The sequence below is a fragment of the Echeneis naucrates genome, chromosome 2 (assembly GCF_900963305.1).
Source record: "Echeneis naucrates chromosome 2, fEcheNa1.1, whole genome shotgun sequence".
NCBI lineage: Eukaryota > Metazoa > Chordata > Actinopteri > Carangiformes > Echeneidae > Echeneis > Echeneis naucrates.
In genome coordinates, this window is record NC_042512.1 from 20,136,242 (window position 1) to 20,163,917 (window position 27,676).

At 51.3% G+C, this 27,676-nt stretch overlaps 1 protein-coding gene, 2 long non-coding RNA genes and 1 other non-coding gene across 7 annotated transcripts; 2 read left to right on the plus strand and 2 right to left on the minus strand.

The window, feature by feature from the left end:
- The first annotated feature begins 1,612 nt into the window (after positions 1 to 1,612).
- On the plus strand, positions 1,613 to 4,399 carry LOC115056923 (uncharacterized). Of its 2 annotated transcripts, none has more exons than XR_003841841.1 (5): positions 1,613 to 1,744; positions 1,858 to 1,934; positions 2,921 to 3,065; positions 3,153 to 3,246; positions 3,327 to 4,399. It is a non-coding gene; the product is annotated as an uncharacterized LOC115056923 (long non-coding RNA). The 2 variants fall into 2 exon arrangements; XR_003841840.1 differs by having other exon boundaries at positions 3,156 to 3,246.
- LOC115056915 (uncharacterized) lies at positions 2,479 to 5,657 on the minus strand. 2 transcript variants are annotated; one of them, XR_003841838.1, is made up of 4 exons: positions 5,215 to 5,657; positions 3,903 to 4,756; positions 3,408 to 3,699; positions 2,479 to 3,042 (listed from the first exon to the last, which is right to left on the minus strand). It is a non-coding gene; the product is annotated as an uncharacterized LOC115056915 (long non-coding RNA). The 2 variants fall into 2 exon arrangements; XR_003841837.1 differs by having other exon boundaries at positions 3,903 to 5,657.
- On the plus strand, positions 5,444 to 26,802 carry LOC115056905 (CLIP-associating protein 1-A-like). Of its 2 annotated transcripts, XM_029523688.1 has the most exons (38): positions 5,444 to 5,641; positions 8,886 to 8,964; positions 10,404 to 10,507; positions 10,590 to 10,681; positions 10,930 to 11,005; positions 11,689 to 11,786; positions 12,280 to 12,350; positions 14,975 to 15,115; positions 15,310 to 15,386; positions 15,469 to 15,561; positions 15,656 to 15,801; positions 15,919 to 16,054; positions 16,189 to 16,259; positions 16,366 to 16,425; positions 16,947 to 17,024; positions 17,112 to 17,279; positions 17,370 to 17,416; positions 17,496 to 17,690; positions 18,358 to 18,450; positions 18,535 to 18,717; positions 20,083 to 20,180; positions 20,274 to 20,297; positions 20,464 to 20,711; positions 20,792 to 20,855; positions 20,977 to 20,979; positions 21,061 to 21,224; positions 21,304 to 21,526; positions 21,636 to 21,731; positions 22,030 to 22,182; positions 22,276 to 22,382; positions 23,655 to 23,799; positions 23,875 to 24,085; positions 24,170 to 24,223; positions 24,305 to 24,507; positions 24,589 to 24,717; positions 24,794 to 25,000; positions 25,076 to 25,192; positions 25,271 to 25,354. In XM_029523688.1, the coding sequence occupies exons 1-38, from the start codon at positions 5,444 to 5,446 to the stop codon at positions 25,352 to 25,354; spliced, it is 4,536 nt and encodes a 1,511-aa protein (XP_029379548.1). The 2 variants fall into 2 exon arrangements, with proteins under 2 accessions (XP_029379548.1, XP_029379559.1); XM_029523699.1 differs by lacking the exons at positions 21,636 to 21,731; positions 24,170 to 24,223 and adding an exon at positions 19,418 to 19,419 and having other exon boundaries at positions 17,370 to 17,420; positions 17,518 to 17,690; positions 18,535 to 18,744; ... (2 more) ...; positions 23,655 to 23,805; positions 25,271 to 26,802.
- On the minus strand, positions 7,687 to 7,813 carry LOC115058351 (U4atac minor spliceosomal RNA). The gene has a single exon (XR_003842052.1). It is a non-coding gene; the product is annotated as a U4atac minor spliceosomal RNA (small nuclear RNA).
- Positions 26,803 to 27,676: the final 874 nt, after the last annotated feature.

Below are 27,676 nucleotides of genomic sequence, written 5' to 3' on the forward strand. Positions count from 1 at the left end.
AAGAGAGTTAAGGGAAGCTCTTAAGCCCTGGATCACAACAAAATTCAAAGTGCCTTGGCAAAAAGAGGAATAGCATGGATATTCAACCCTCCTGCTGGATCTCACTATGGCGGAACATGGGAGCGGATTATTCGCCTCATAAGAAAGGTGCTGTATTCCATTGTCAAACAGCAAACTGTGGATGATGAAAGCTTTTGCACTATCCTTTGTGAAATTGAAGCCATTCTCAGCAGTCGCCCAATAACCAAACTATCCGATGACCCTAATGACCTGGAAACACTTACACCCAACCACATTCTTCTGCTGAAGGCCAAACCTCTTCTTCCTCCTGGACTGTTTGATGATAGTGATGTATACATCAAACAAAGATGGAGACAGGTACAGTACCTGTCAGATTTATTTTGGAAACGGTGGGTAAGAGAATACCTTCCACTGCTCCAAGAAAGACAAAAGTGGACAAAGCCACGAAGGAATTTTTCTGTGGATGACATTGTTATTATCATGGACCCTTCTGCTCCAAGAAATTCATGGCTAATGGGTAAAGTGACCAAAACCTTTCCAGACAGGAGAGGTGTTGTCCGGTCAGTTCAGCTGAAGATCAAGACAGGCTTTCTGGAGAGACCTGTCACAAAGCTCTGCATGCTGTTGGAGACATAAAGATTGTTATTAAAGACTGAAATATAGATTGACTTCACATACACATCCTTTTTTGGCTCATTTTGGAAATATGTTTATATAATTGGAAGTGCACACCAACACAATTATGGGGCCGGTGTGAAGGAGCCATTTTTTTTGTGTTGTGCAGGTATTTGCTTTTCCACTAGGGTGCAGTATATTTCAGTTATTTTCTTTTACCTCAAGCCGTGCCCCAGCTGCTGTTGATCAGAAGTGTTGATTAGTTTGAGTTGAGTGGTGGTGGGAAACAGTTTTTACACGGCAGCCAGAGAAACAGTAGAATCCCTTTTTGTTCTGTCAATTTACCTTATCCTTTTTTGGTTCAAATCAACAGGAATCTCACCCAAAGATATTACTTTTTTTTTTTTTTTCTCTAGAGTCGAGTCAAGAACAACCATCCCAAACCACCACAGTTGACAAGTTTTGTTTTTTGAATAGTCACCACAGGCGGTTTGCGAGGGCGTCGCTCTGACATGGTGCCCTGGCCCTTGGTGGCGATGCTCGGGGATTGGCTCGGGTGCTTCTTGTCGCTCTTCGTCGCTGCCGGGACGTCTCTGCTACCTGGCGGGGGTCTGCCTGTCCTGGGGCAGGTTGGGTGGGCGCCCCCAACCTGCCCCAGGGGTCACAGGGGGGCTCCCGTTGTGGGGTAGGGAGGTCTTGGTGGCTGGCGGGGGGAGGTGGGGAGTGCCCAGGCTGACTCTCAGGTGTTTCTGCTGGGGTCTGGGTTCTGGTGTTGGTGTGGTGTCTTCTGCCAGCCAATCAGGACGGAGGACTTCCTGGTTCTGTTCTCATTCTGTCATTGAGGGGTTCTGGGTGGAGGGGTGTGTGTGTGTGTGTGTGTGTGTGTGTGTGGTGTGGGGGGGGGGGGGGGGGGTGATTAATTGCATTCCACCTAATCGTTGTAGGAGGCGGGGCTGGAAAGCCAACTGTCTGATGGGAAACATTTCAACGCCTTGCCTGTTTCCTGTTTCCTGTGCTGCTCCTTCCCTCCATGCTGCTGGATGTGACGACACATATTGGACCAACTGCACCGTCAACATGAGTCATCAGAGGTGGAGAAAGTATTCAGGTCAGTGTGGTTGGAGGAGGCGGAGCCAAAGAGGTCAGTGTGGTCAGAGGAGGATTCTGCTGTGTTCAGTCTGAATGGTCAGATGGTCCTGTTTATTTCCTGTCACATGACAGACTGCTTCCTCCTGGAGTAACCTGTTCGAGGCCAAAGATCTGCAACAGCAAGGACCTGGACCAACAGGAGCAGTGAGGTACAATGACAGTTACACTATCTGCCCACAGGGTGGCCCCGTTGACCCGCTCAGTGAAAGAAGCATGAGTCAGGCTTTTCAGAGCAGATTAAAATGTCGTATAGAAGTCAGACTGATCATTCATGATGCAGTTTGTTTAGATGACAGATGAAGGTGTTGAAAATGTGAACACTGTAAAAACTGATTTTATTCTGAATAACTGAGCTCAGTCTAAAATCTCTTTAGCTGCAGGTTTGTTTGTTTGCAGGTGAGACACTCTCACTGTTCAACATGTCAATTTTACATGTTATCCTCTTGAAGCAGTCTAGGCTCCGTCACAGATTTCTGTCCTGACTGGATGGTTTGCTGTGAATGCTCTGACTCGGTACCTGACCCGAGAGCATGAGCAGGAGAGTACTCCAATAACTTTGGAACTCAGTCGTCAGTAACCAGTCCTGACAGTAACAGCATTCGTCCCTCACAGGTTATTGTTGCTCAGCAACACTCAGACTGACAGCGAAGGCCCAGAGTTGGTGCAGGAAAAAGACACATTTTGCTTCAAAATTCAACAGACTTTAGTGCAATTTTCAGTTCAAGCTGTCCTTGTACAGGTTTTGGGGATATGAAAATGTAATTACATCACAAGCAAAAATCTTCCTTTGCAGTAGGGAAGTTGTTATAAATAAATAAATAAATAAATAAATAAAAGCCTGTTAACGGAGTAGGATCTGTGTTCAGAGTAGATATCCTTCACCCATCAGTCTCCTGATGACATGACCTGAGGTGAACAGCGTTAAACGTTTTTAATTCAGCATCTTTTGGTTCCAGATTAGTCTGAATGGGAGCGGTTCCAGAGTTTTACTTTGAAACGGCAGTTCACACTGTGTTTTTAAAGGAAAGAGCAGTTTGGAGAAATGTTGAAGGGTGAAAATGTGAACTCTTGGGAAATGAAGCCCATGTGAAAGGAGAGTTGTTAAAAAAAGCTGAAAACAGAACTTGTTTTTCAGAAGATGTGTTGTGAAAGGTTTGGACAACAATCTGGATTTAGAGGAAGCTGCTGAGCTGAGGAGGAGGGGGAAGCCTGGAGCCACTGCAGCGTTCCCGAGTGGATGCTTTTCTTCATGACCACCTGCAACAACACACAAGCTTCAGGTGAATGTTTCAGGCTGCTTTTACAGCTTTTTTTTTTTTTTTAATACGGCGTTACTGAGCTGTTAAGCTAAACATTTTTGACTTAAGCAGGAAGTGTGAGAAGAGGCTGGCGTGAACATCTACACCTCTGAAGATCATCTGACTTGGTCAAAAAGCCTCTGAGCAGCTCCTGGAAGCTGAGGTATCCTCACTCAAAAGAACCACAAACTAAACCTGCTTCCTCCATCACTAATGAGGTTTTTATCTTTCTCTTTGCTCCAGAAGCACTTTGTTTCGACAGGACTGTAATATTCCATTCTCAGTAAGAAGCTGGAAAGCCGCACAGCTGGACTGCAGCCTCACCACTGGGATGTGGCAGCTGTACAGTCCGGAGTCGGACAGCTGGAGGTTCTGCTGGAGGTTCTGCAGGACGATGACGTAGTTCCCCGTCCCGTACTGCCCAGGAAAACTGACCACCCGACCCCTGAAGATCGGATCCTGAGCGGCGGGGACTTGGAGGCTCCTCGTCGCTGACGCAGGACAGGAGGACGTCTTTTCCGAGGAAGCTGTGGACACAACGGACTGTTGGACGGGAGTTCAGTGAGGACAGCAGTGTTTGTTCCTGTCAGGAGTCACGTTTACCAGCCACACGGATCTGAGGAAAGAGCACACAATGTTGGGACAAAACTCCTGTTTGATGGCTGATACTTTTATTTTATTTATTTTTTTTGAGGACAGCTGTCTGACGGAAGCGCCGTTAGCTTTGGATTCATCAGTGCTAACGGAACTGCGCAGCTTCGCTTTTTCTGGATCTTTCTCTGATTTCATCTTTTATTTCCGACACTTTGGCAGACTGACCTAAACTGACAGCTCATCCCGCTTCTGGAGACCTCTCAGCAGTCCCTTCTGGACGGAATGAGATTTAATCCGGCAATAATACTCACGTGTCCTGCCCAGACACCGGAAGTGGAGAACTTCCGGGTTATTTTCAAATAAAATGAATAATTTCATGCTTTAAGTTGTTTATTTTTATTCAGGCTAAAATATTTCCACCACTCCGGCCTTCTCCTGAGCAATAGATCAACCCCCCCGGAGATCTTTAGAACTGTCGTTTTATACAGAACCGTATTTATCATTTTCTATGAAGAATATTTAACTTGAAACAGCATAATTTCAACTTTTATCTCTTAAAATTTGTCCTCATCAAACTTTAGTTTATTTTCTTAAAATCATACATATTTCATTGTAATATGCTATATTTACACTCAAAACCTCAGATCTTTGTCCCGTAATGGGGCCCTAATACTCATTTTTAACTCTTCATTTCATTTTAAATGGTAACAGTTTTTTTTTTCTCCCCCTGTCATATTGCTATATTGTTAAAACAAAGACTTCGACAGCAGGTTAAAGTGCACCGAGACTCCCAGAACCTATTTGCTAATTAAACACATCAGGTGAGACTGAACACTTTTACTCCACAAGGAGCACGTGGTGATATTTTAGCACATGTTTGTTTACAGGCCGACCTTCAGCCCATCACTCTGCAGAACACAAAATAAAACAAAATTATTCAACTCTTCCGTTTGTCTCATTTCTTAGACTTCACTGCACGGTTTCAGTGACTTAGACCAGCTGTAGTTCCTCCTCCGGCCGGCAGAAGTCGCTGTCGCGCCGCTTCCTCTACGGTGTCTGCGGAGGGCCAAACGTGTTTCCTGTGGTAAATGGGGGATTTGTTTGCTTTAATCGGTTAATTGTCGGTCAATATCACCCCGGGATTGCTGGACGGACATGACCGGAGCGGTGAAGATCAGGGGGCCCCGGCCGGAGCTCGATCCCCGGGCTGTGGTCCACCTCTAACGCGGAGGACACGCCGCCACTTCTGGCTTTCTTTTTTTTCTTTTTTTTTTTTTTTTTTTTTTTTTTTTCCCTCGGGGATCGGTTCAGTCCATCCGGTGAGGGCACCGACAACCGGCCAGCCAACCGGGAACCGAGCACCGAGCCGGCCGGGGGCCAGGTAGGGGACTGGTACCGGACCGGAGACCCCTCGGTCCAACAGGACGGAAGCAGCTAGCTGAGCTAACAGCTAACAGGAGCTGTCGTCTGTTTGCATGAAGCTGGAAGCTAACGGCTAGCAGGGAGCTAACAGCTACATGGACAGTTGACAGCTCACCTGGAGGAGCTCAGGTCGGTCTGTGAGCGGAACCTCTGAGGGACATGTCTGTCCGGGACTCGGCCCTGATCGTGTCCTTTTTCTGCTGAAGTCCAGTGAAGAACAATGAGGAGCAGCTTCCCTCCGCAGGACACCCCAGAGCTGCCTCCTGAACACTAACCGGATCCGGGGACTGCTGGACCACGGTGCGGACCCAAAGCAGCTGGAAGTCCCGGAGAGTCCAGCAGCCATGGAGGAGGTGAGCTTGGACTATTTGCTGGAGCAGGTGACGCACAACGACGTGGGGAAGAGGCTGCAGGTGGGCCAGGAGGTCATCGAGCTGGTCCTGGACCGGGCCAAGTCCCCCGACCTGGAGCAGGACCAGGCCGCGCTGGACCGGATGGTGGACGCCGTGGCCAGCTCCTGGGTCAACTCCAGCAACTTCAAGGTGGGCGGATGCTGGTGCAGAAACCCAGCACACCCTCTGACGTCACTGAGGAGAGCCTGTGAATCCTGTCTGCCGCCTCACGTCTCCCCTGTCCCTCCCATCCCTCCTGTCTCACCTGTCTCATGTCTCCCCTGTCCCTCCCATCCCTCCTGTCTCACCTGTCTCATGTCTCCCCTGTCCCTCCCACCCCTCCTGTCTCACCTGTCCCTCCTGTCTGCCGCCTCACGTCTCCCCTGTCCCTCCCATCCCTCCTGTCTCACCTGTCTCATGTCTCCCCTGTCCCTCCCATCCCTCCTGTCTCACCTGTCCCTCCTGTCCCTCCTATCTCTCCTGTCTCACCTGTCTCACCTGTCTCATGTCTCCCCTGTCCCTCCCATCCCTCCTGTCTCACCTGTCCCCTCCCGTCCCTCCTATCTCTCCTGTCTCACCTGTCTCATGTCTCCCCTGTCCCTCCCGTCCCTCCCATCTCTTCCATCCCTCCCATCCCTCCTGTCTCACGTCTCCCCTGTCCCTCCCATTCCTCCTGTCTCTCCTATCTCTCCTGTCTCACCTGTCTCACGTCTCCCCTGTCCCTCCCGTCCCTCCTGTCTCACGTCTCCCCTGTCCCTCCCGTCCCTCCTGTCTCATGTCTCCCCTGTCCCTCCCGTCCCTCCTGTCTCACGTCTCCCCTGTCCCTCCCGTCCCTCCTGTCTCACGTCTCCCCTGTCCCTCCCATCCCTCCTATCTCTCCTGTCTCACCTGTTTCATGTCTCCCTGTCCCTCCCGTCCCTCCTGTCTCACGTCTCCCCCGTCCCTCCCGTCCCTCCTGTCTGTGGGGGACCATGATGGTTGAGTTTGGACTGGACAGGTTTGAGGGAGAAAAGATGACTCATTTTGGAGGTTTTTTACGGCTGCTGTGTGTCTTGTGATGAAACTGAGCTACAGTCAGGATTGTTGTTGTTCACGGCTGTCATGACAACATGTCATTTTGATCTTGTTTTCCTCTGTTGGGGACAAACTGTCTTCAGGGCCTGAATCTTTTCCCCACAGTGCATCCACTGTCTGGTGTGTAGTGTGTGATTTGTGTGTCCTCAGAGTTCATTGTGTGTAATTTTGCAGATACTAAGCGGGCTGTGCTGATTAATCAGTCGATGTGTAGTGACTGAAAGCTCTGGCTCAGACAGCACAACACACACCGTTCCCTGCTGCCCTGGAAACGGCCTCCTCTGCTGTAACGGGGACGAGGTTTATTTTAAGCAGCACCGTCGGCCCAGTTTCCTTCCTGTTCTGCTGGTCTGAGTCGAACACTGAGAGTCCAAATGAGACGTTCCTGGATTCTTCATATCAAACAGACAGCTGAGACATTTTCTGTTTGTGAGCAACAGTGAACTGATTGTGTGTACAAACTGTCACAACAACAACAACAACAACAACAGCTGTCTGTTTCTGTTGAACATTCAGAGATGTGGAGGTGACTCCCTGTCCGTCTCCGTCTGTCTCTGTCTCTCTGTAGTCTCTTGTGTGTCCACCGGGAGGCAGAGCTCAGCCGGTCTCATTCTGTCTCTGCTGGTCTCTGATGGACTCAGCTGGTCTCATTCTGTCTGTCTGTCTTTGACCCACTCGGTCTGTCTCAGTCTGTCTCTGACCCACTCGGTCCGTCTCTGTCTGTCTCTGTAGTCTCCTGTGTGTCCACCGGGAGGCAGAGCTCAGCCGGTCTCATTCTGTCTGTCTGTCTCTGACCCACTAGGTCTGTCTCGGTCCGTTTCTGCTGGTCTCTGATGGACTCAGCTGGTCTCATTCTGTCTGTCTGTCTCTGACCCACTCGGTCTGTCTCAGCTGGTCTCATTCTGTCTCTGCTGGTCTCATTCTGTCTGTCTGTCTCTGACCCACTCGGTCTGTGTCGGTCTGTTTCTGCTGGTCTCTGATGGACTCAGCTGGTCTCATTCTGTCTGTCTCTCTGACCCACTCGGTCCGTCTCTGCAGTGTCCTGTGTGTCCACCGGGTGGCAGCATTCAGTCGGTGTCTCTCTCGTTGTTTTTGTCACGTGGCTCTCACGGTTTCAGTGAGGTTCCAAAAATTGCACCTGGACCCGGACCGGAAGTCCGGCGGTGCGGACGTGTTGTGATGGTGTCAGCAGGGAGACTCTCACTTCCGCTCATCGAGCCTCCCGAACCACCCCATGACAAGGAAGGCTTCCGGGTAACGGCGGCGGGGCGGACAGCTCCGCGGCCGACACCGGCTTCGTTCAGGGTTCCGCTTCAGGTCCCGGTTTTCCCCGCAGAGTCCAGCTTCAGCCGCTCATACTTCTCATGTGTCCCAGAAAAACGGCGGCTTTTCCTCTTTTTGGCCCGTTTTCTGCGGAAAGTCGGAGTTTTCAGATTACCCATAATCCTTTGCAGCCCAGCTTCAGATCCAGTGCTGCTTTGTTGCTGCTCTCAGGCTGCAGCCGGTGTGTGTGTGTGTGTGTGTGTGGGTGGCAGTGTGTTTTTGTGAGTGTTAGTGTGTTTTTGTGAGTGTCTGTGTGTGTCATTGTGTTTTTGTGAGTGTCTGTGTGTGTCAGTGTGTTTTTGTGAGTGTCTGTGTGTGTCAGTGTGTTTTTGAGAGTGTCTGTGTGTGTCAGTGTGTTTATGTGAGTGTTAGTGTGTGTCAGTGTGTTTTTGTGAGTGTCTGTGTGTGTCAGTGTGTTTTTGAGAGTGTCTGTGTGTGTCAGTGTGTTTATGTGAGTGTTAGTGTGTGTCAGTGTGTTTTTGTGAGTGTTAGTGTGTTTTTGTGAGTGTCTGTGTGTGTCATTGTGTTTTTGTGAGTGTCTGTGTGTGTCAGTGTGTTTTGTGAGTGTCTGTGTGTGTCAGTGTGTTTTTGAGAGTGTCTGTGTGTGTCAGTGTGTTTATGTGAGTGTTAGTGTGTGTCAGTGTGTTTTTGTGAGTGTCTGTGTGTGTCAGTGTGTTTTTGAGAGTGTCTGTGTGTGTCAGTGTGTTTATGTGAGTGTTAGTGTGTGTCAGTGTGTTTTTGTGAGTGTTAGTGTGTTTTTGTGAGTGTCTGTGTGTGTCAGTGTGTTTTTGTGAGTTTCTGTGTGTGTCAGTGTGTTTTTGAGAGTGTCTGTGTGTGTCAGTGTGTTTATGTGAGTGTTAGTGTGTGTCAGTGTGTTTTTGTGAGTGTCTGTGTGTGTCAGTGTGTTTATGTGAGTGTCAGTGTGTTTATGTGCATGTTAGTGTGTGTCAGTGTTGGGGTGCTGACTCCATGATGTTGTGTTTTTGTGTGTTCTCAGGTGGTTCTGCTGGGGATGGACATCCTGTCGGCTCTGGTCAGCAGACTGCAGGACAGATTCAGGACTCAGGTTGGAACCGGTGAGCAGCTACAGATCTTCAGTCAGAGTGTTACCCCATTAAAGGAACAGTCAGTGTGTTACCCCTTTAAAGGAACAGTCAGTGTGTTACCCCATTAAAGGAACAGTCTGTTTTACCCCTTTAAAGGAACAGTCAGAGTGTTACCCCTTTAAAGGAACAGTCAGTGTGTTACCCCTTTAAAGGAACAGTCAGTGTGTTACCCCTTTAAAGGAACAGTCAGTGTGTTACCCCATTAAAGGAACAGTCAGAGTGTTACCCCTTTAAAGGAACAGTCAGTGTGTTACCCCATTAAAGGAACAGTCAGTGTGTTACCCCTTTAAAGGAACAGTCAGTGTGTTACCCCTTTAAAGGAACAGTCAGTGTGTTACCCCTTTAAAGGAACAGTCAGTGTGTTACCCCTTTAAAGGAACAGTCAGTGTGTTACCCCTTTAAAGGAACAGTCTGTGTGTTACCCCTTTAAAGGAACAGTCTGTGTGTTACCCCTTTAAAGGAACAGTCAGTGTGTTACCCCTTTAAAGGAACAGTCAGTGTGTTACCCCTTTAAAGGAACAGTCAGTGTGTTACCCCTTTAAAGGAACAGTCAGTGTGTTACCCCTTTAAAGGAACAGTCAGTGTGTTACCCCTTTAAAGGAACAGTCAGTGTGTTACCCCTTTAAAGGAACAGTCAGTGTGTTACCCCATTAAAGGAACAGCAGTGTTACCCATTAAGGAAGTTTTACCCCTTTAAAGGAACAGTCAGAGTGTTACCCCTTTAAAGGAACAGTCAGTGTGTTACCCCTTTAAAGGAACAGTCAGTGTGTTACCCCTTTAAAGGAACAGTCAGTGTGTTACCCCTTTAAAGGAACAGTCTGTTTTACCCCTTTAAAGGAACAGTCAGAGTGTTACCCCTTTAAAGGAACAGTCTGTTTTACCCCTTTAAAGGAACAGTCTGTTTTACCCCTTTAAAGGAACAGTCTGTTTTACCCCTTTAAAGGAACAGTCTGTGTGTTACCCCATTAAAGGAACAGTCTGTGTGTTACCCCTTTAAAGGAACAGTCTGTGTGTTACCCCTTTAAAGGAACAGTCTGTGTGTTACCCCTTTAAAGGAACAGTCTGTGTGTTACCCCTTTCAAGGAACAGTCAGATTTACTCCTTTAAAACAACAGTCTGTCATTTGTGGACAATTTACTGGATTTTTTCTTCTACTGATAAATTCTCCCCAAAATAATGTGAATGATATTTTCTTTATGAATGTATTATTTCTTCATGCTTTCAGTTACCTATCACGGAGGCCTTGTGGGAAATGTTGTTTAAATCACTTTTCCATGGATATGATGAATCACTTCATCTTTTAAGGTGTTTATAATGAAATGTGTGACATTAAGGACGTTGATGGTGATCAGAAGACGAACTCGGTGAGTCAAGGAGCCGCCTGTAATCTGTTTTCTGTGTTGGCTCAGTTCTACCCAGCCTGATAGACCGACTGGGAGATGCCAAGGACCAAGTCCGAGACCAGGACCAAGCGCTTCTGCTGAAGATCATGGACCAGGCTGCGAACCCTCAGGTGCTCAAATGCTCTGGGGCCGATTGTGACTCTGTGATTGGGCTTTCCGTTCTGATCGTGACTCTGCTCTCGTCTGTCTCAGTTTGTGTGGGAGCGAATGATGGGAGGATTCAAACACAAGAACAACAGGACCAGAGAGGGAATCTGCCTCTGCCTCATCGCCACCTTAAACGTGTAAGTGGCATCTACATCTGTCAGATGTGATCCAGATGTTTCCTCAGACTCACATTCATCACTGACCATTTCAAATGAACATATTCACTTCAGTATGTCAAAACAGATGCATCAGAGACATTTTCACAACTTACTGAAGTGATGAATGAACCTACTGTTTTATTTACATGTAATTGTCATTTGACTGAGGCTTGTGTGTGTCTAGGATGTGTAGTTATTGTGTAATCCCCATGTTTGTGTTCATTCAGGTTTGGATCTCAGAGTCTGACTCTCAGTAAAATAGTTCCTCACATCTGTAACCTCCTCGGAGACCCCACAAGTCAGGTGAGACCCCATGACTGATCCAGTTCATCATAAAGGGGCCCAGGTCCAGGTTCAGGTCCAGGTCCAGGTCCAGGTCTGGCATCTGTGTGCTGCTGTGATGGTGGTGAAACAGGAAGTGGACCATCATGAGGAGCGGGATCAGATCACTGGTCTGTGTTCGCCCCCTGCTGGTCAGGCATAGACGCCTCAGCCAGGGCAGACCAGGTCAGACCACATCCAGGATCTCTGAGTTCTGTTTCCTGCTTCCTGCTCCACTCTGTGTTTGAGTGTGTTGACTCCTGATAGGCTGTAGCGGTCCATCATCACTGGTGGGGGGGCTTCCTCCTCAGGACAGGAAGCTGTGTCTGGGAGCTTCCTGGAGCTGAACACTGAAACAAATCGTGAACCGTCACCACTAAAATAGAGAAGGAGGCAGAGATGAGAAGGAAATGCTTTTATTGTTAGTTTCTATCTTCGACCCCATCTGCCTTCAAAATAAGAGCATCAGAAGATGATTGAGAATACAACTGAGTAAATATCTCAAAAATAAAAAACTTGATATGACGCTGGAGAGAAAACAGCTTCATATGATTACCATTAAAATCAATGAGAACCTGAACTCTCTTTCAGACCGGTGTAATATCCGTCTCTGCTTGTTGTGTCGCAGCTTGTGTTCTCATGTTGTCGTCATTGTCGAACTGCAGGTGCGTGACGGGGCCATGAACTGCCTGGTGGAGATTTACCGCCACGTCGGCGAGCGAGTGAGGATGGACCTGGGGAAGAAGGGTCTGCCTCAGTCACGGTGCGTTCAATAATCCTCCGTGAAAAATGGAGTAAAGTTTTGTTATTTCATCCGCAATAAGACAGTCACATAACACGGTTCAACTGAGACAAAGTCAGTTTCATTAATTTTCTCCGAACAAACAAATTCCACTCAAATGTTCCGTCTCTGTCCTTCTCAGCGCGACGATTAACCTGCAGAGCTGGGCGGACAGATTCAGACATTTTTTGAAATGCATCTCCTGTCCCGTCTTGTGTTCATACTTTTCCACATAAATGATTTTTTATGTCATTAGATTTTACTTGCTCGTTCACCGTCACACAGGAACAGGTCGCTCTAAAGGGCTCAGATTGACAAAGACATCGACAGCGTGAGGATCGGTGTTTGTCCTGGCTTTGTATTTTTGGCAGCGGCGATGATGCTCCGGCCTATTTAATGTCTCTCTGGAGAGTCTGAGAGCAGCGAGCTCAGTCTCGTCCTCAGCTGCTGCTCACTCTGTTTCCTCTCTGTCCAGGCTCAACGTCATCTTCAGCAAATTTGATGAAGTGCAGAGGTCGGGGAACATGGTCCCCTCACCTTTGTCAGGTAAGGTCACGCTTCCTGATGACTTCCTGTTCGGACGCCTGGTCTGGTTGTTTCCTGACATCAGCCAATCAGCTGTGATTATATTTATTCAGCACGGTGGAAACGTGACGTGATCTGGTTAGAGCTGAGTGCGCCTGCAGTGTAACCTGAGCTCAGTCTTTGTTCTGCATTAAAGTTGAACTGAGCAGCAGAAAGTGGAGTCAGTGAGACAGAAGAAGAAAACTAAATGAAAGAACAAAGAGCTTCCCTGCTCTGGCAGCCCGGGGCTTTTATTTTGTAGGCGTGGTGTCAGCTGTTGTCCCTACAGTCACAAGACCAGCTGGGGGGAGGGGGCAGCAGTGTCTCTGTCTCAGTGTCTCTGCTGGTGTCAGGACGCTAACGTCTGTCCTCCGCTGGATCCACGTCAGGCCACAGACCACAGACAGGAAGTCTGCCAGGTGACGCTCGGGGCTTGTCTGTGTGTATGTGTGCGTGTGCAGGAGCTGGTTGTGATCATCAGTGGTTGCTTTTGTGTCTTGTCGTCATGATAATCGGGGGTGAAATGACGAGCAGTTTGTTTTTCTGTGAGTTGAACTGTTGTGTAAATAAAGTCTAATGTCATGTCTTCCTGGTGCTGAGCTGCTCTGGGTCCAGGTCTCTGGAGGTCCTACAGGGAGGGGGGGTCAGGTCCTGCTTACCTTGATACACCTGCTCCTGTTGTGGTTTTTGTGTCCTGCCTGCACAGACACACAAAACACAACAGGAACACGCCTCTCCAAACTGGAAGTGTCAGCTCTCAACAGGACGTCCAAAATCAAACATGTGACAGGATCAGCAGCATTCAGCAGTCAGGCTGTCTGAGGGGGAGGGGGTGTGCAGGTGGGGGCTCTCCACCAGAGTCTGTGCTGAGACCCGCACTGCCCCTGAACGCCTCACCTCTCCTGCTCATTTAGTGAATTTGCAGCGAGGAGATCAGCCGTCAGACTTTATCAGGCTCAGAGACTCTGATGAGGCGCCAGGAGGAGAACAGATGACAAGAACAATCAGGGAGAGGAGTTACCTGTTCGATTCCAGCGCCGACTGTGAGTCAGTTCTTATCTGATGGATCCACATTTGGACCGTTCTGATATGCTACAGTCACTTTGATAATCACGTTCTGAATGACTGAATCTACATTTCAGTGCATCATTCAGTCATTCCTCTGCTCTAATGCTATATATCAGATTACTGTGAATTATTTCAGTATTTTCTGACTAAATGGCTGAGGGGTAGGGCCCTCCAGCTGCTGATGGATGAGCTCGGGTGGAGAGCCGACAGAGGACAAGCTTGCTCCTTCCTTCCTCCCTCCTCCTCTCCTGAGTCATCATGGTCGTGTAGCTGTCCTTCATCTCTGACTCCACCTACCAGCTCCGCCTCCAGACTGAACACTGGAGGGTTATCTCCAGAGAAACCCCACCCCTCTGCTCCCTCCTCCCCCCCCCCCACCCCCCCCCCCCCCCCCCCCCTCCATCCTGGTCCTGCCTCTGAAGTGAAGGAAGACGGAGACAGAGGAAGGTCCTGTTGAAGCACGTGCTCCCTGAAGAGGGGGGAGGCTTGCTGTAGGAGTCGCCTCTCCTCTCCACAGCTGGGGGAGAAGATGTGAGGACCGGAGGACCGGAGGACCAGAGGACTGGACGGCTGCCGGTCTGCCTGTCGGCATGCTGAGGAAGCTGGTGTGCAGGCGGATCTGCTCCTGTAAGCTGCTGCTGCTCTTCCTCTGCAGGGAGGGACCGAGCAGAGACAGAAGAGAGAAATATTGGAGGATGAAATCAGTGATCAGCGATGCAGCTGAGGGGAGGAGGGGTGGGCCGGGGGGGCTGGATGACGGATGGCTGTCTGCGGTGTCTCAAACGTAAACAGAGGGATAATTTCCTGGCCTGCTCTCAGCTAGATTGTTGTATGAACAATACACAGGATGTGACGCCGCCTGGTTGTGTATCTGTGAGCGAGGTTAAGGTCTTGGGGTGAAAACAACGATCAACCATTCTGTAAATCTGTTGTCATCGTTTATCCTGGAAAGGTGCAGACGGTCAGTGTGAGTTGAACTCATTAGGATGAATGTTTTCTCCCAGTGAAGGCCTGAAGCTGATGTGTTGTGTTGTGTTGTGTTAAGCCTAACGTGACACACTTGTCAATGTGTCACTTTGTGTTGAGAAACTGCAACCTGACTGATGAGGTGTGTGTGTGGAAAGTTTGAATAATTAAGAGGATTGATTGCTGGTCTGGCGGTTTCCTCTGGTGAGGACCCTGGACCCCCACAGGAGAGTCCAGGGGGAGGGGCCTCTGTAAGCTGGGTCTCATTTACTTATTTATTCACATCCACCAGTTATGTTCATATTCGCGGTGACTTTGAGCTCAGGAGAAGAAACAGGAAGTCCTGTAGAGTCCGACTGAGCTCCGTCTGGACACAGGTCCGACTGTGTGCTCTGTCGTGGGCCGTTGTGCCTCTGACCTTTGCCCTCCTTGCCATCATTTCTGTGTGATGTTGGAAATGTAGGAATGTGAGGTATGTCCTGTGGGCCAGCTGAGTCCGCATCGCTCAGATGCTCAGCGGTGGCATTCTCTCTGGCTCCGCCCCCTGACCCTCAGTGTGTCTCCACCTCCAGATAAAAACTTTGAGGACGATGACTCTGTGGATGGTGGCCGCTCCTCGTCCTCGTCCAAGGGAGCCTCGCTGTCTGGGAGGACAATGGTGAGCATGGGTTCATTTCGACGCCCCGCCTCCGCCTCCAGCAACAAGTCAGCAGGTCAGAACCAGGACCACGTGGTCCCTTCACATCTACGCATCAAGACATCAGTCATTTTTTTTAATTCTCCGCTGATGTGGAGATACAAACCGGAACATCACAAATCCACTGAAACAACAGCATATAGAACATGGTGAAGTTCTTTGATGTGGATCTGGATTTACATCCTTGTCCTTGTCCTGGTGTTGGTGTAGGGAGGGACCGGTCCTGTGCTGGAGCTGTGGACGAGGAGGACTTCATCCAGGCCTTTGAGGACGTTCCCTCTGTACAAGTACGAGTCTTCACACGTTCATATCGTGTTGTGTGAAGACCTCCAATTCTGCTCACCTTCTACTTCTGCTTTTACCTTTCAGATCTACTCCAACAGGGAGGTGGAGGAGGCCATGACGAAGATCAGAGACGTGCTGTCAGACGACAAGAAGGACTGGGAGCTCAGAGTGGCGGCGGTAAGACGTCCTGTCGTCCTCTCACCGTGGTCTGAGGTATCATTGAGGTCAAAATGCCTCTCATGACCATTTCCTGTCTCGTCTCCTCCCGCAGCTGAAGAAGCTGCGTTCGCTGCTTCTTGCCGGTGCAGCAGAGTTTGATGGCTTCCCGCAGCAGCTGCGGCTCATGGAGGCACCCTTCAAACTGTCAGCCAAGGACCTGCGCTCTCAGGTGGTGAGGGAGGCCTGCATCACTCTGGGGTGAGAGGTCGCAAAATGACAACACTAAATCATTTCTCGTGTATGAAAGCAGAGCAGAGTTCTCTCTCCTCTTCCTCCTCACTGATCGCTGGTTATGATCTGCTCTCTCGTCCTCAGCCACCTGTCGCTGATGCTCGGCAGTCGCTTCGACCACGCTGCAGAGGCCGTCATGCCGACTCTCCTCAATCTGGTCCCCAACAGTGCCAAAATCATGGCCACCTCTGGCGTGGTGGCCATCCGCCTCATCCTCAGAGTATGTGCAGCTGAAATGCCAGCCCCTCTGTGCTGATGGTGATGATGCTGCCGCAGCTCTGAGCTCTGCAGATCATCTCACAACTTCAAATCGAACAGTGGAAGAAACACTGAAACTCTTCTTCTGTTTCACAGCACACACACTTCCCCCGTCTCATCCCCATCATCACCAGCAACTGTACGTCCAAGTCTGTGGCCGTGAGGAGGTGGGTGCTTTTCACTTTCTAAATGTGATCTTTGTGTTGTACTTCATGGTTTCGATGCTCAGGTCTTCAGGCTTCAGGCTGTGACTTAAATGTTTCCCTTCCTCAGACGCTGTTTCGAGTTCCTGGACCTTCTCCTTCAGGAGTGGCAGACGAGCTCTCTGCAGAGGTAAGGACAGATGAACAGTATCTGTCAGTCCAACCCGGGTCAGTGGCCCGTCTCTCTCTGTGTAGAAACTGGGAGGGAACAGTCTGAAGCTATATCCTCAGGCTGATGAAACCTGACGCCAGGTCGATGCCTACCTCAGCAGTTTCCATGGTAATGCCAGGGGAACCTCTGTCTGCCTCCAAATGGCTCATTGTGTTTCAGCCTGGCTGCTTCCTGCCGCCACCAGGGAGAAACCTGAGCCGACCCCCCCACACCAGGGGAGCTCTCCGGTTCTCATCCATATGAGAGACAGACTCTTATTGTGAAAATCACCCGAGCTCCAGCCGAGCTGGAGGGTGCTTGACAGAGTCTCTGAAATTTACCGCTGTTTCCACGGAGACGGCCTGTGTGCCATTTCAGGACTTCATCCATTATTTAGTCAGATTTTCGTTTGGTCTCTAAGGTCAAATCTAAGATGAAGAGAGAACCTGAAATACTTTCTGTTCTGCCTCATGCTGATGTCATCTGACTTCCTGTTGTAGACACGTTGCCGTTTTAATGGAGACCATAAAGAAGGGGGTCCATGACGCCGACGCTGAGGCTCGCTCTGTGGCCAGAAAGTAAGTGGTGCTCATCCTTTTCCTGCCGAGCTGCGTCAGTGACGCCACACGGACAGGAAGTACTGACGGCCGCTCTGACTGTTGCAGGTGTTACTGGAGCTTCCACAGTCACTTCAGCCGCGAGGCGGAGCAGCTGTTCCAGGGCCTGGAGGCGTCCTATCAGAAGGCGCTCCAGGCCCACCTGAGGAGCGGAGACAGTCTGATGTCGCTGCCCATGTCCGACCGCTCATCCTCCTCCTCTCAGGAGAGCCTCAAGTGAGACCTTCACTCCCCCCATCAGCGGTTTGAGTCACGAGCGGTGACACTTCCTGGTCTCAACAATGTTTTCCTCCTTTGTCTCCACAGTCGACCTCTCTCTGTGAAAAGCTCAGTTGGAAGCAGCTCAGCCAGATGTGAGTTCAAAGTTCGGACTCTCCTCCATGTTTTCCGTCATTTGGTCTGAAGTTACTGACTTACCTGTCTGACCTGCAGCCAAACCTGGCCACGCCCCCAGGGCGCCTGCTGCAGCTTCCTCTCAGGGCGCCCTGCAGCGCTCTCGTAGCGACGTGGATGTCAACGCGGCCGTGGCCGCCACCGCCACTGCCCGCACCAGGATGCCTGCTGTGTCAGCAGCTTCTCCCTTCAGCTCGGCTTCAGCCCTCCCCCCTGGATCCTACGCTTCCCTGGGTAAGACCACGTCAGACCACATCAGCTGATGGGTTCCTACACACCTGCCCCCCTCCGCTCACCTCTTCGCCTAACATTTCTGAAGCTTGGCCTCTTGACCCCTGACCCCTAACCCTTGTTGTGTCTCTCCCACCTGTCAGACGGCTCGTGGTCTGTGAATGAGGACGGTAAGATGTGTGTCCACGGGGGAATGATAGTGTGTGTTGTCCCCCCCTCACTGCCATAGTGGACTGTCTCTGTGCATGGACTGTCTCCGCATGGTGTGCCCCACATGGGCGATGATGTCACACCCTCCCCCCGTCACAAAGTGGTGTTGAGGTTTCTGATCAGGTTAGACCTGACCCTGAAGTCTGTGGTATAGGTCTGGAGCTGCACTTCCTGTCACGCTCCGTCCACTGAGGTGGATTCTGAGTGAACTGTAATGTAACCTTTGACCTCCAACTGTATCAGGATTCACCTGGTGCATGAGGAGTCTGAGTGTGTCTGTTGTGTTGTTTTAGTAACTGCACGTTACACACTAACACAGATTGGACTCGGGTCAGGATGTGATGTGGTTCTCTTCTGTCCTTCATCAGTGTCTCACGTCTGCAGGCTCATCGTCCTCCTTCCTGTCTCTGCATGACATCAGTGATCCACTTTAGCCATTGTCTCACTGTTCCCTCCTCAGGTCGTATCCGTACCCGGAGGACCAGTTCAGGCAATGCTCCATCTGTGACGGACAGCCGTGGGCGGAGCCGAGGGAAAGCCTCGCAGTCTCAGCGTTAGTAGCCGCCTCCTCCTCTTCTTTTTCTTGTCTTTTCCTGATCAGATCCAGTGCTTTAACTCTCTGTTCTCTCCTCTCCAGCGGGGAGTCGTTCAGGGTCTCCAGGCCGACTCCTGGGCTCCACCTATGGCAGAGGCCCGAGGCCAATGATGGGCACCGCCGCCGCTGCCGCCAACATCACCTCTAACAGTCTGAGCGATAAGAGCCGACCCCGAGGTCACCGCAGCCACGGCTGCAGCCGAGAGACCAGCCCCAGCAGATCAGGTAGGGACCAGGTCTTCATGGGGAAATGTCACCGGTAATCAGGACCGAGACACTGACGAGGAGTTGAGACCTGGGTTGGTCAGAGGTCAGAGGTCAAAGGTCAAAGACACGAGTCTCACTGTTTCATCTCAGCTCCTGGTCCTGGTCTCATACTAATCCTCCACCTCAGTCTGATTCTGTCTCACTAACTGTCTCTGCAGAGCCTAACTCTCCCCCTGCACTGCTGTCTGTCCCCCCGTCTGTCCCCCCCTCTCCCTCTGTCTCTCTCTGTCTTTCTCTCTCCTCCCCTCCCCCCTCTCTCTCCCTCTGCCTCTGTCTGTTCTCTCTCTCTCACGCTCCCCCTCTCTCTCTCTCTCTCTCTCTGCCCCCCCTCCCTCTCTCTCTCTCTCTGTCTCCCTCTCTCACCCCCCCTCACTCCCTCTCTCTCCCCACTCCCCCTCTCTCTCTCTCCCTCTCCCCCTCTCTCCCTCTCCCCCTCTCTCTCTCTCCCCCCCCTCCTTCTCTCTCCCTCTGTCTCCCTCTCTCTCTCTTTCCCTCTCTCTTTCTGTCTCCCTCTCTCTCCCCTCCTCTCTCTCTGTCCCCCCCCCCCCCCCACTCCCTCTGTGTCCTCCTGTCTCTGTCTCACCCCTCCAGCCCGGAGTCGAATCCCCCGTCCCAGCATGAGTCAGGGCTGCAGCCGCGAAACAAGTCGCGAGAGCAGCCGTGATACGAGCCCCGCCAGGGGTTTCTCCCCCCTGGGTGAGTACTGTCCTGAAGTCCAGAGCAGCTCCTCCTCAGACCACCAGAGCGTCAGGTAGACAGGACAGGTGCAGGTGTCCTCCTGTGTGTCTGTTTTCATGTTTGAGGTACATGATCAGTCAGGTCCCTGTTTCATAGTAACAGCAGCCGTCTTTTTTCCTGCTGTCCTCAAACATGGCGTCCTCCTGCAGCAACTCACCGTTACTCCCGCTCCACCAGTGCCCTGACGTCTGCAGAGTCCTCAGGTGACCGTCGAGGTTGTTACCGTCACTCACTGAGCCACATTTGGCCAATCAGCAGTCAACCACCCCCCCCCCCCCCCCCCATTCCTGCATGACGCCACCTGCCGGCTCTGCCATTGGAGCATGTTGGTGTTTCCCGTTGTTAGAGCTCTCATTGGCCAGCAGGGGGCAACACTCAACTGATCATGTCCACCTGAGTCCACCAGGACTCAGATCTTCACTCCTGAAGATACTGGATCAGATATTGGGGTGAAGAGGTCACTGGCCTTTCAAGTGCATGTGTCCAAACGCCACACCTGCACGACTGAAGCTCCGCCCCCCACCCCCCTCTCACCTCCCCCCTCCTCCTCCTGCTCACCTGCTAACGTATGTTTAATTTTTTCAGACCGACTGTCCCATCAGGCTCGGATCTCGGCCTCCGTCAACGCCATGAGGATCCTGAACACGGGCACCGAGGTGGAGGCCGCGGTGGCCGACGCTCTGGTGAGTCGCTGTCAGAAACACTGACGATGATGATGATGATGATGTCATGTCCTGTACAGTAACAGCCTCTGTCTCTTTGTCCCTGGACCCCAGCTCTTGGGAGACTCGAGGAGTAAGGTACAATGATCTTCTGTCTGAGGAGCATGACGTCACTTCAGCCTAACCCTAATGTCATCCTCACTTCCTGCATGTCTGCGTCTGTAGCTGCATGCTCCAACATGGCAACTGAAGTTTCACTGCTGACGCCGTCTAAAATGCCACCGTCTTCTTCTGTCTGTCTTAGCGGAGGCCAGTGAGGCGGCGCTTTGAGTCACCGGGCATGTACTCTGACGATGACGCCAACAGCGACGCTTCCAGCGCCTGCTCAGAGCGCTCCTATAGTTCCCGTAACGGCGGTATGGCGCCACACTACCTACGTCAGACAGAGGACGTGGCCGAGGTACTGAACCACTGTGCCAGCGCCAACTGGTCCGAGAGGAAGGAGGGGCTTCTGGGTCTGCAGAACCTGCTGAAGAGCCAACGGATGCTAAGGTGAGTGTGATGCATGATGGGAGCACGGTGACTTCCAGCTGACAGGAAGTGGTAAATACAGTGCTGGTTGTCTTTGGCAGCCGTGTGGAGCTGAAGAGGCTTTGTGAGATCTTCACCAGGATGTTTGCAGACCCTCACAGTAAGGTGAGCTCACTGGTGGCCATGACAGTGATGTCATCAGTCACATGACTAATGTGAACTAACTGACTAACAGAGTGTTTCTTTGTTGCACGACTCGTCGCTGCTGTGGACGCTAACCCCTCAGAGAGTAAGTGTCCACTCACCCCAGTCCTCTGTCCTGACTGTCACCTCTCTGTGGCCTCCTACCCATAATGCATCTCTCTGTCAGGTCTTCAGCATGTTCCTGGAGACCCTGGTGGACTTCATCGTCCTGCACAGAGACGACCTGCAGGACTGGCTCTTCGTCCTGCTCACGCAGCTGCTGAAGAAGATGGGCGCCGACCTCCTGGGCTCCGTCCAGGCCAAAGTCCAGAAGGCGCTCGATGTCACCAGGTCAGCTGCTGCCATTAGATCGCTCCTCTGTGGCGGTCCCACTTCCTGCGTTTACCTGCGTCTCTGCCTCCTCCTGCAGAGAGTCTTTCCCGTACGAGCAGCAGTTCAACATCCTGATGCGTTTCATTGTGGACCAGACGCAGACGCCCAACCTGAAGGTTAAGGTCGCCATCCTGCGCTACATCGAGGCCCTGGCTCGCCAGATGGACCCAGCTGATTTCGTCAACTCCAGCGAGACACGGCTCGCCGTCTCCCGCATCATCACCTGGACCACTGAGCCCAAGAGCTCCGACGTCCGCAAGGTAGGAAGTGAGGACACGTGGAGAGTCGGGACCAGCCCCGCCTCCCTCACAGCTTCCTGTCTCATCCTCTGATGTCATTGTTGACATTGTTTCATCCACAAACACCCAGACCCTTCATAACTGGGGAGGGGAGGAGTTATCAGGCCGCCCCACTGCCGTGGCCTCTCTGCCAGGGGAGGGAAACCTGGAGGAGAAATGCAAGCAGGTAGAGGCTCCGCCCATAGCATGACCCGGCGCCACAAGTGGCTCTAACCTCAGGAGCAGTGACGCTCCATGTAACCTGACACATGACCAGCCGCAGCTTTCCCGCTCTAACTGTGACAAAGACAAAGTTGTGCATGAATCTGTTTCTGCTGCATGTGAGTCTGTGCTGCCTTCAGGGTCACCACCTGGACTCAGAAAAACTGCTTCAACCGCCTCAAACCAGGAAGAGGGGCAGAGGTCACAAGGTCACCAAGAACGGGGCAGATCATTTCTAACTGTGTGTGTGTGTGTGTGTGCAGGCAGCCCAGGTTGTGCTGATCGCTCTCTTCGAGCTGAACACACCCGAGTTCACGATGCTGCTGGGCGCTCTGCCCAAAACCTTCCAGGACGGGACCACCAAGCTGCTGCACAACCACCTGAGGAACGCCAGCGCCAACAGTGGCATCGTCATGGTAACACACTTGCGTGCTCCAGTGAGACACGTGGTGCTTGGCGTGTGTGCATGTTTGTGCGTAAAGCCCGTTTTTCTTTGCTTCTCTCTGCAGGCATCTCCCAGCAACACAGCGAGCTGGACGCCTCCTCGCCAGCCAAGCAGCCGCAGCAGCCCGTTGACTTCGCCCACCAACTGCTCCCACGGTGGCCTCTCCCCCAGGTAATGCCACACTGACCCCCCCCCACTGGCAACGCACAACCCAATCACAACACGCAGTCTGGGTGTTTGTGATTCATCTCATCACAGCCACACTCCCAAAATCCTTTGCTTTAAGCCAAAAACACAGCGTCAGAAATGTTCAGGTGGTGAAGGTCGATGAGTCGTGGTCACATGGTCTCCTGCTGATGCGATTGCTAACAGCTAACATGAGAGCACAAAGCCTTTCTCACGTCTGTCTTCTCTCTGGGCCCCCCCCTCCTCTTCCTCCTCTTCCTCCCTGGTGTAGTCGGCTGTGGGGTTGGACCACAGACAGGCTCTCCAAGTTCCCTCCTCCATCCTCTCTCTCCCCCCTTTCTCCCTCCTCCCTCAAGGCTGTGCGGCGAGCTCGCTCACCCAGGTAACCCCACCCCCTTCCTCTTCATCCTCTTTATCCTCCTCCTCTTCTCTGCTGGGGTTTCACAGTCGGCTGCTGCTGACCTCAGATCTCACATCTGATCTAAATTAACTAGCATGGATGATGAAGGTGGTTTAGATTTATCGTCAGCTGTTACCATGACAACAGAAGAATGAACTGTCGAGCTGTGAAACCTCAGACTCCGCCCCTTTCACCTTCATCTGTGAGTCCTCAGCTTCCTCACCTCTGCTTGTCAGCATGCACGGCTCTGGACTACACTGGACTGAACCAGACTCTGGACTTGAGTCTGGACCAGACTGGACTGGACAATACTTTGAACTGGAGTCTGGACTGGAGTCTGGACTGGACCGGACTGGACTGGACAATACTTTGAACTGGTTTGGACTCTGGACTGAACTGGAGTCTGGACTGGAGTCTGGACCGGACTGGACTGGACAATACTTTGAACTGGAGTCTGGACTGGAGTCTGGACCAGACTGGACTGGACTCTGGACTGTAGTCTGGACTGGACCGGAATGGACTGGACTCTGGACTGTAGTCTGGACTGGACCGGACTGGATGGTGCTATCTGTGTCCCATCATGGACCAAACTGGAAGTCAGACTTTGAGGAACATCAGAGGAATCAGGCTTTTATTTTGTAAAGATGTGCTTGAGACTTTGACCCAAACAGGAAGTGTCATGTTTGGTCCATGGCGAGGGGGCGTGTCCTCAGTCATTGCTCAATGCCGATCCATGACCACGGAACAGAGGTGATCTGGATCATGACAGAGCCATCCACGCTTCCACCAACATCCTGTGTGGAAGAACCAATTGGGTCACATGATGTCACACGTGTTGCCCCCTCTGCCCCCCCCAGTGTGATGGACGACAGTGAAAACCTGAACTCTGATGAGATCTACAGCTCGCTGCGCGGTGTCACCGAGGCGATCCAGAACTTCAGCTTCCGCAGCCAGGAGGACCTGATGGAGCCACTGAGGCGGGAAGGCAAGAGGGACGTCATGGTAAGTGTGGGAGTCCAATAAGAGAAAACACCAAACTGTCATGTGATCTGTGAAACTCTGACCCTCCCCCTTCAGTCTGGCATCGGGGCGACCTCGGACTCCGACCCCCGGCCTGGCGGGGACACAGTGGAGGGCGGACGCATGGCCCTGGACAACAAGACGTCACTGCTGAACACACCCTCGCCACGATCCTTTGCTGGCCCACGCCTCCGTGACTACAATCCCTACAATTACACCGACAGCAAGGAGGCGCTGCACGAGGACGCCGTGGAGCCACTGCGAGACGGTGAGACCTCGTCCCTTCAGTCAAGGTGGATGTAATCTGTTTGTGCTTTTATTCTGAAAGGTTTCTTCCTTTTTCCTGTGGCAGGGCGTCGACAGGAGTGTGTTGAGAACAAGATCCTGAGCCCCAAAAGCTTCCCAGGTAAAGAGTCAGTTTGTCACATGACCACAAGAGAAGTGAAACTGTTTTAACGTGTGGTGTCTCTGGTTCCGCCCCTCGCAGCGGCGCCGGGCGAGCAGCTGGAGCTGGTGGGGCAGCTGCTGAAGGAGCTTTCTCAGGGCCAGACGGCGGAGTGTAGCTCCGATGAGCGGCGGGCGACGCTGCTGGAGCTGCTGAAGGTGGCCAGGGAGGACAGCCTGGCGGTGTGGGAGGAGCACTTCAAGACCATGTTGCTGCTGCTGCTGGAGACGCTGGGAGACAAAGACGTGAGGACGGACACTTTGACCTCCGGATTTTTCTCTGAATGTCTGTGTACAAACTGCTGCTGACTGACTCCTCCCCCTCAGCACACCATCCGGGCTCTGGCCCTGCGAGTCCTGAAGGAGATCCTGAGGAACCAGCCGGCCCGCTTCAAGAACTACGCCGAGCTCACCATCATGAAAACACTGGAAGCGCACAAAGACTCGCACAAGGAGGTGAGGATGATGGGACGTAGACGTATCTCTGCTCAATCTGGGCCGTTTTGTTGACGCTTCGTTCTCCCCGTCAAAGGTGGTGCGGGCAGCAGAGGAGGCGGCGTCCACGATGGCGGGCTCCATCCACCCGGAGCAGTGCATCAAGGTGCTGTGTCCCATCGTGCAGACGGCGGACTACCCCATCAACCTGGCTGCCATCAAGATGCAGACCAGAGCAATCGAGCGCATCACCAAGGAGCCGCTGCACCAGCTGCTGCCTGACGTCATCCCCGGACTCCTGCAGGTGAGAGACGCCGCAGGCACGCACAGACACTGAGCCGCCAAAGCCTCCTCTCACCACACACACTTCCTGTTTCAGGGCTACGACAACACGGAGAGCAGCGTGAGGAAGGCCAGCGTCTTCTGCCTTGTCGCCATCTACTCTGTGATTGGAGAGGAGCTGAAGCCTTACCTGGCTCAGCTGACTGGCAGCAAGGTACGCCCCCCCCACACACTGAGAGCCTTTTAGGGGGCGTGTCTGTCCTCTGACCATCTTCCTGTTTTCCTCCAATAGATGAAGCTGCTGAATCTTTACATCAAAAGGGCTCAGACGTCCACCAGCAACAGCAGCAGCTCCTCCGACATCTCTTCCTACTGACCCCCCCCGTTCCATCAGATGATCAAGTTGCCGCTGGGGGATTAGCCCCGCCCCCCTCCCAAAAGAAAAAAAAACATCATTCCTTCAGCAGCAGACAAAGCTGGTTGCTGTCTCAGTTTCCACCCCCCCCTCCACCCCCCTTTCATGTAACGAGCCTTAAGACTTCAGCCTCTGTGTATGAAGGAACTGGTGATGTGATGAGCTCTGCCCGCTCGCCGTTCTCCTCCGTCCTGGTTTGGGGCCGAGGTGAAGAAGAGCAGACTTCCTGTGGCCTCGCTGTTTTTCTTCCTTTAATCAGACTCTTTGTTTGCTTTGACACATCAGACCTGTTCTTGAATGTATCCGATTGACCCCCCTCCCTCCTGGGACCAGTAACATGACGACAGACGTAGTGTGAGGTCAAAGGTCGGCCCTGATGGGCTGAGGCTGAAGATCATTTGGCTGACCAATGAATTGGAACAAACAGAACCAGCAGAAGAATCAGTGTTGACACAAAAATCACTGTCATCTGTGAAACTTATCAGCTGATCCATTTTAGTCAGTCACAGATATTAAATATTAAAGTCATCGCCTGAGTGAATGTGATTCGACAGAGTGATCCCTCCGTCTGCTGCGAGGATCTACGGTGAAACATCTGTTTTATCATTGCCACATCTGGAAAGTTTTATTTTGAGGAAATGAGTCTTTTTACACGTCATGTGACGTCCTGAAACCTTTCCAGAAGCTGCAGCTTTTTAATTCATGAGATCTTCAAACATGTAACTGGACCAATCAGCTGATGAGCTTCACAGTGAAACAGGAAATAACAGTATTAACAAAGAGGTGCTCACCTGCATTTTCCTGAAGGATGTGAATCTTAGTTCTTAGTGGAAACTACTGTCATTCCAAACCCTTGAATATAGAAGTTTGTTCTATTTGATCAGATCAGTGTTGAAACTGAAGCTGTTTGTTTCAGGACAGATGAAGAAACTGAATGTGTCACTTTAAGACTTCCACCTGTGAATGAAGCAGGAAGTACCTGAATCTGAAGGATGAGATGCTACTGACTCTGCTCTGGAACGTTAGCAATAAGCACCACTAATCCCACGTTACTGCCGCTTATCGACACTAACTCCACCCGGCTGCTGTGCCAGGAAACACCAAACCAACACTGCAGTTTGACATTTTGGGGAAAAAAGCACAAGAGTTTGATGATTCACCGACACACTAAGGTCTGGGACCACAGACCTGTCCCTGTGGTGTCCTGCCTGACTCCTCATCCTCTGCTCTCACACTCATGAAGAGATGCTGTAAATAAGCTTTTCCATAGAAACCGCTCGGTGCATGGCTGCAGGTTTTAGGTTGTTTGTGACGTTTTGATGCTTCAGTATTTATACTCACTTCTCTTCCTGTTTGACTGTATATATTTACATTTGGTTCCTGTGATAGAAATAAACAACCAGACTTTACCTGCTTCTTGTTATTCTTATTGTTGTTGTCACCTTTATTCTTATCCGTATTATTGTTCAGCAGGTCTTCAGCCGTCAGATGAAGCTGAAGCCACCAGGTGGCGCCCTCAGACCTCCATCCAGATCAACATTCTGCATCACCTTCATGATAACGGACGATTGATCGCACAATCAATTTATTGTTTTTATTTCGTTCTGTGAGCGAGATAAAAATAATGTCTCTTCTTTCCGATTTCTTTACAGCTCCAGGAAATGTCAGCAGCACCAGATGGGAATCAAACCTGTAACCGCAGACCTGCAGTCTGTGAGTCAGTGCCACAAACAGACACCAGCACAAATAACCACACAAATAATCCAAATGAAAAAATAATACATTGTGTTTATTCAAAGAAACAAATGAAAAAAATGGTTAAAGACAGATATCTCGTAAATCTGACGCCAACTCATAAAAGAAGTCCAAAAATGCACAAACGAAGGATAAACAACGGAATAAAATAATGAGAAATATTTATCAATGATCCGCATTGTCCTTCAAAAACTTTCTTCATGTGCTCGTTTGACAAACTGAAGCTGCAACAACAGTGAAGGAAACAAACTCCCCCGAGTTAATATACAGTTCAGTGCAGCGGTTCCCAACCTAAGGGTCAGGGCCCTCCAGAGGTCGGGGTCTGTGCAGAGCCTGATTGGAGATTACAGACGATGAGTCTTCGGGGCCACACACTTTGGTTTCCACATCGGCTCCAGTATCGTATTAATCTTTAAGCACGTCCTCCGGATCGCCGCCTCCTAATGGGGCGTTTCATTCCTCCATCAAAGCGGGCGGTGGGCAGGTCCATGCTACCGTCAGACCTTGAAACGGGTTCGTTAGCGTCTC

Bases quoted from the DNA above. Each gene is read 5' to 3' on its own strand.
- LOC115056905 (XM_029523688.1), top strand. From the start codon at position 5,444: ATGGAGGAGGTGAGCTTGGACTATTTGCTGGAGCAGGTGACGCACAAC. The intron at 15,562-15,655 runs GTAAGACGTCCT...CTCCTCCCGCAG, and splicing joins GGGAGCTCAGAGTGGCGGCG to CTGAAGAAGCTGCGTTCGCT. The intron at 22,383-23,654 runs GTAATGCCACAC...TGCCCCCCCCAG, and splicing joins CACGGTGGCCTCTCCCCCAG to TGTGATGGACGACAGTGAAA.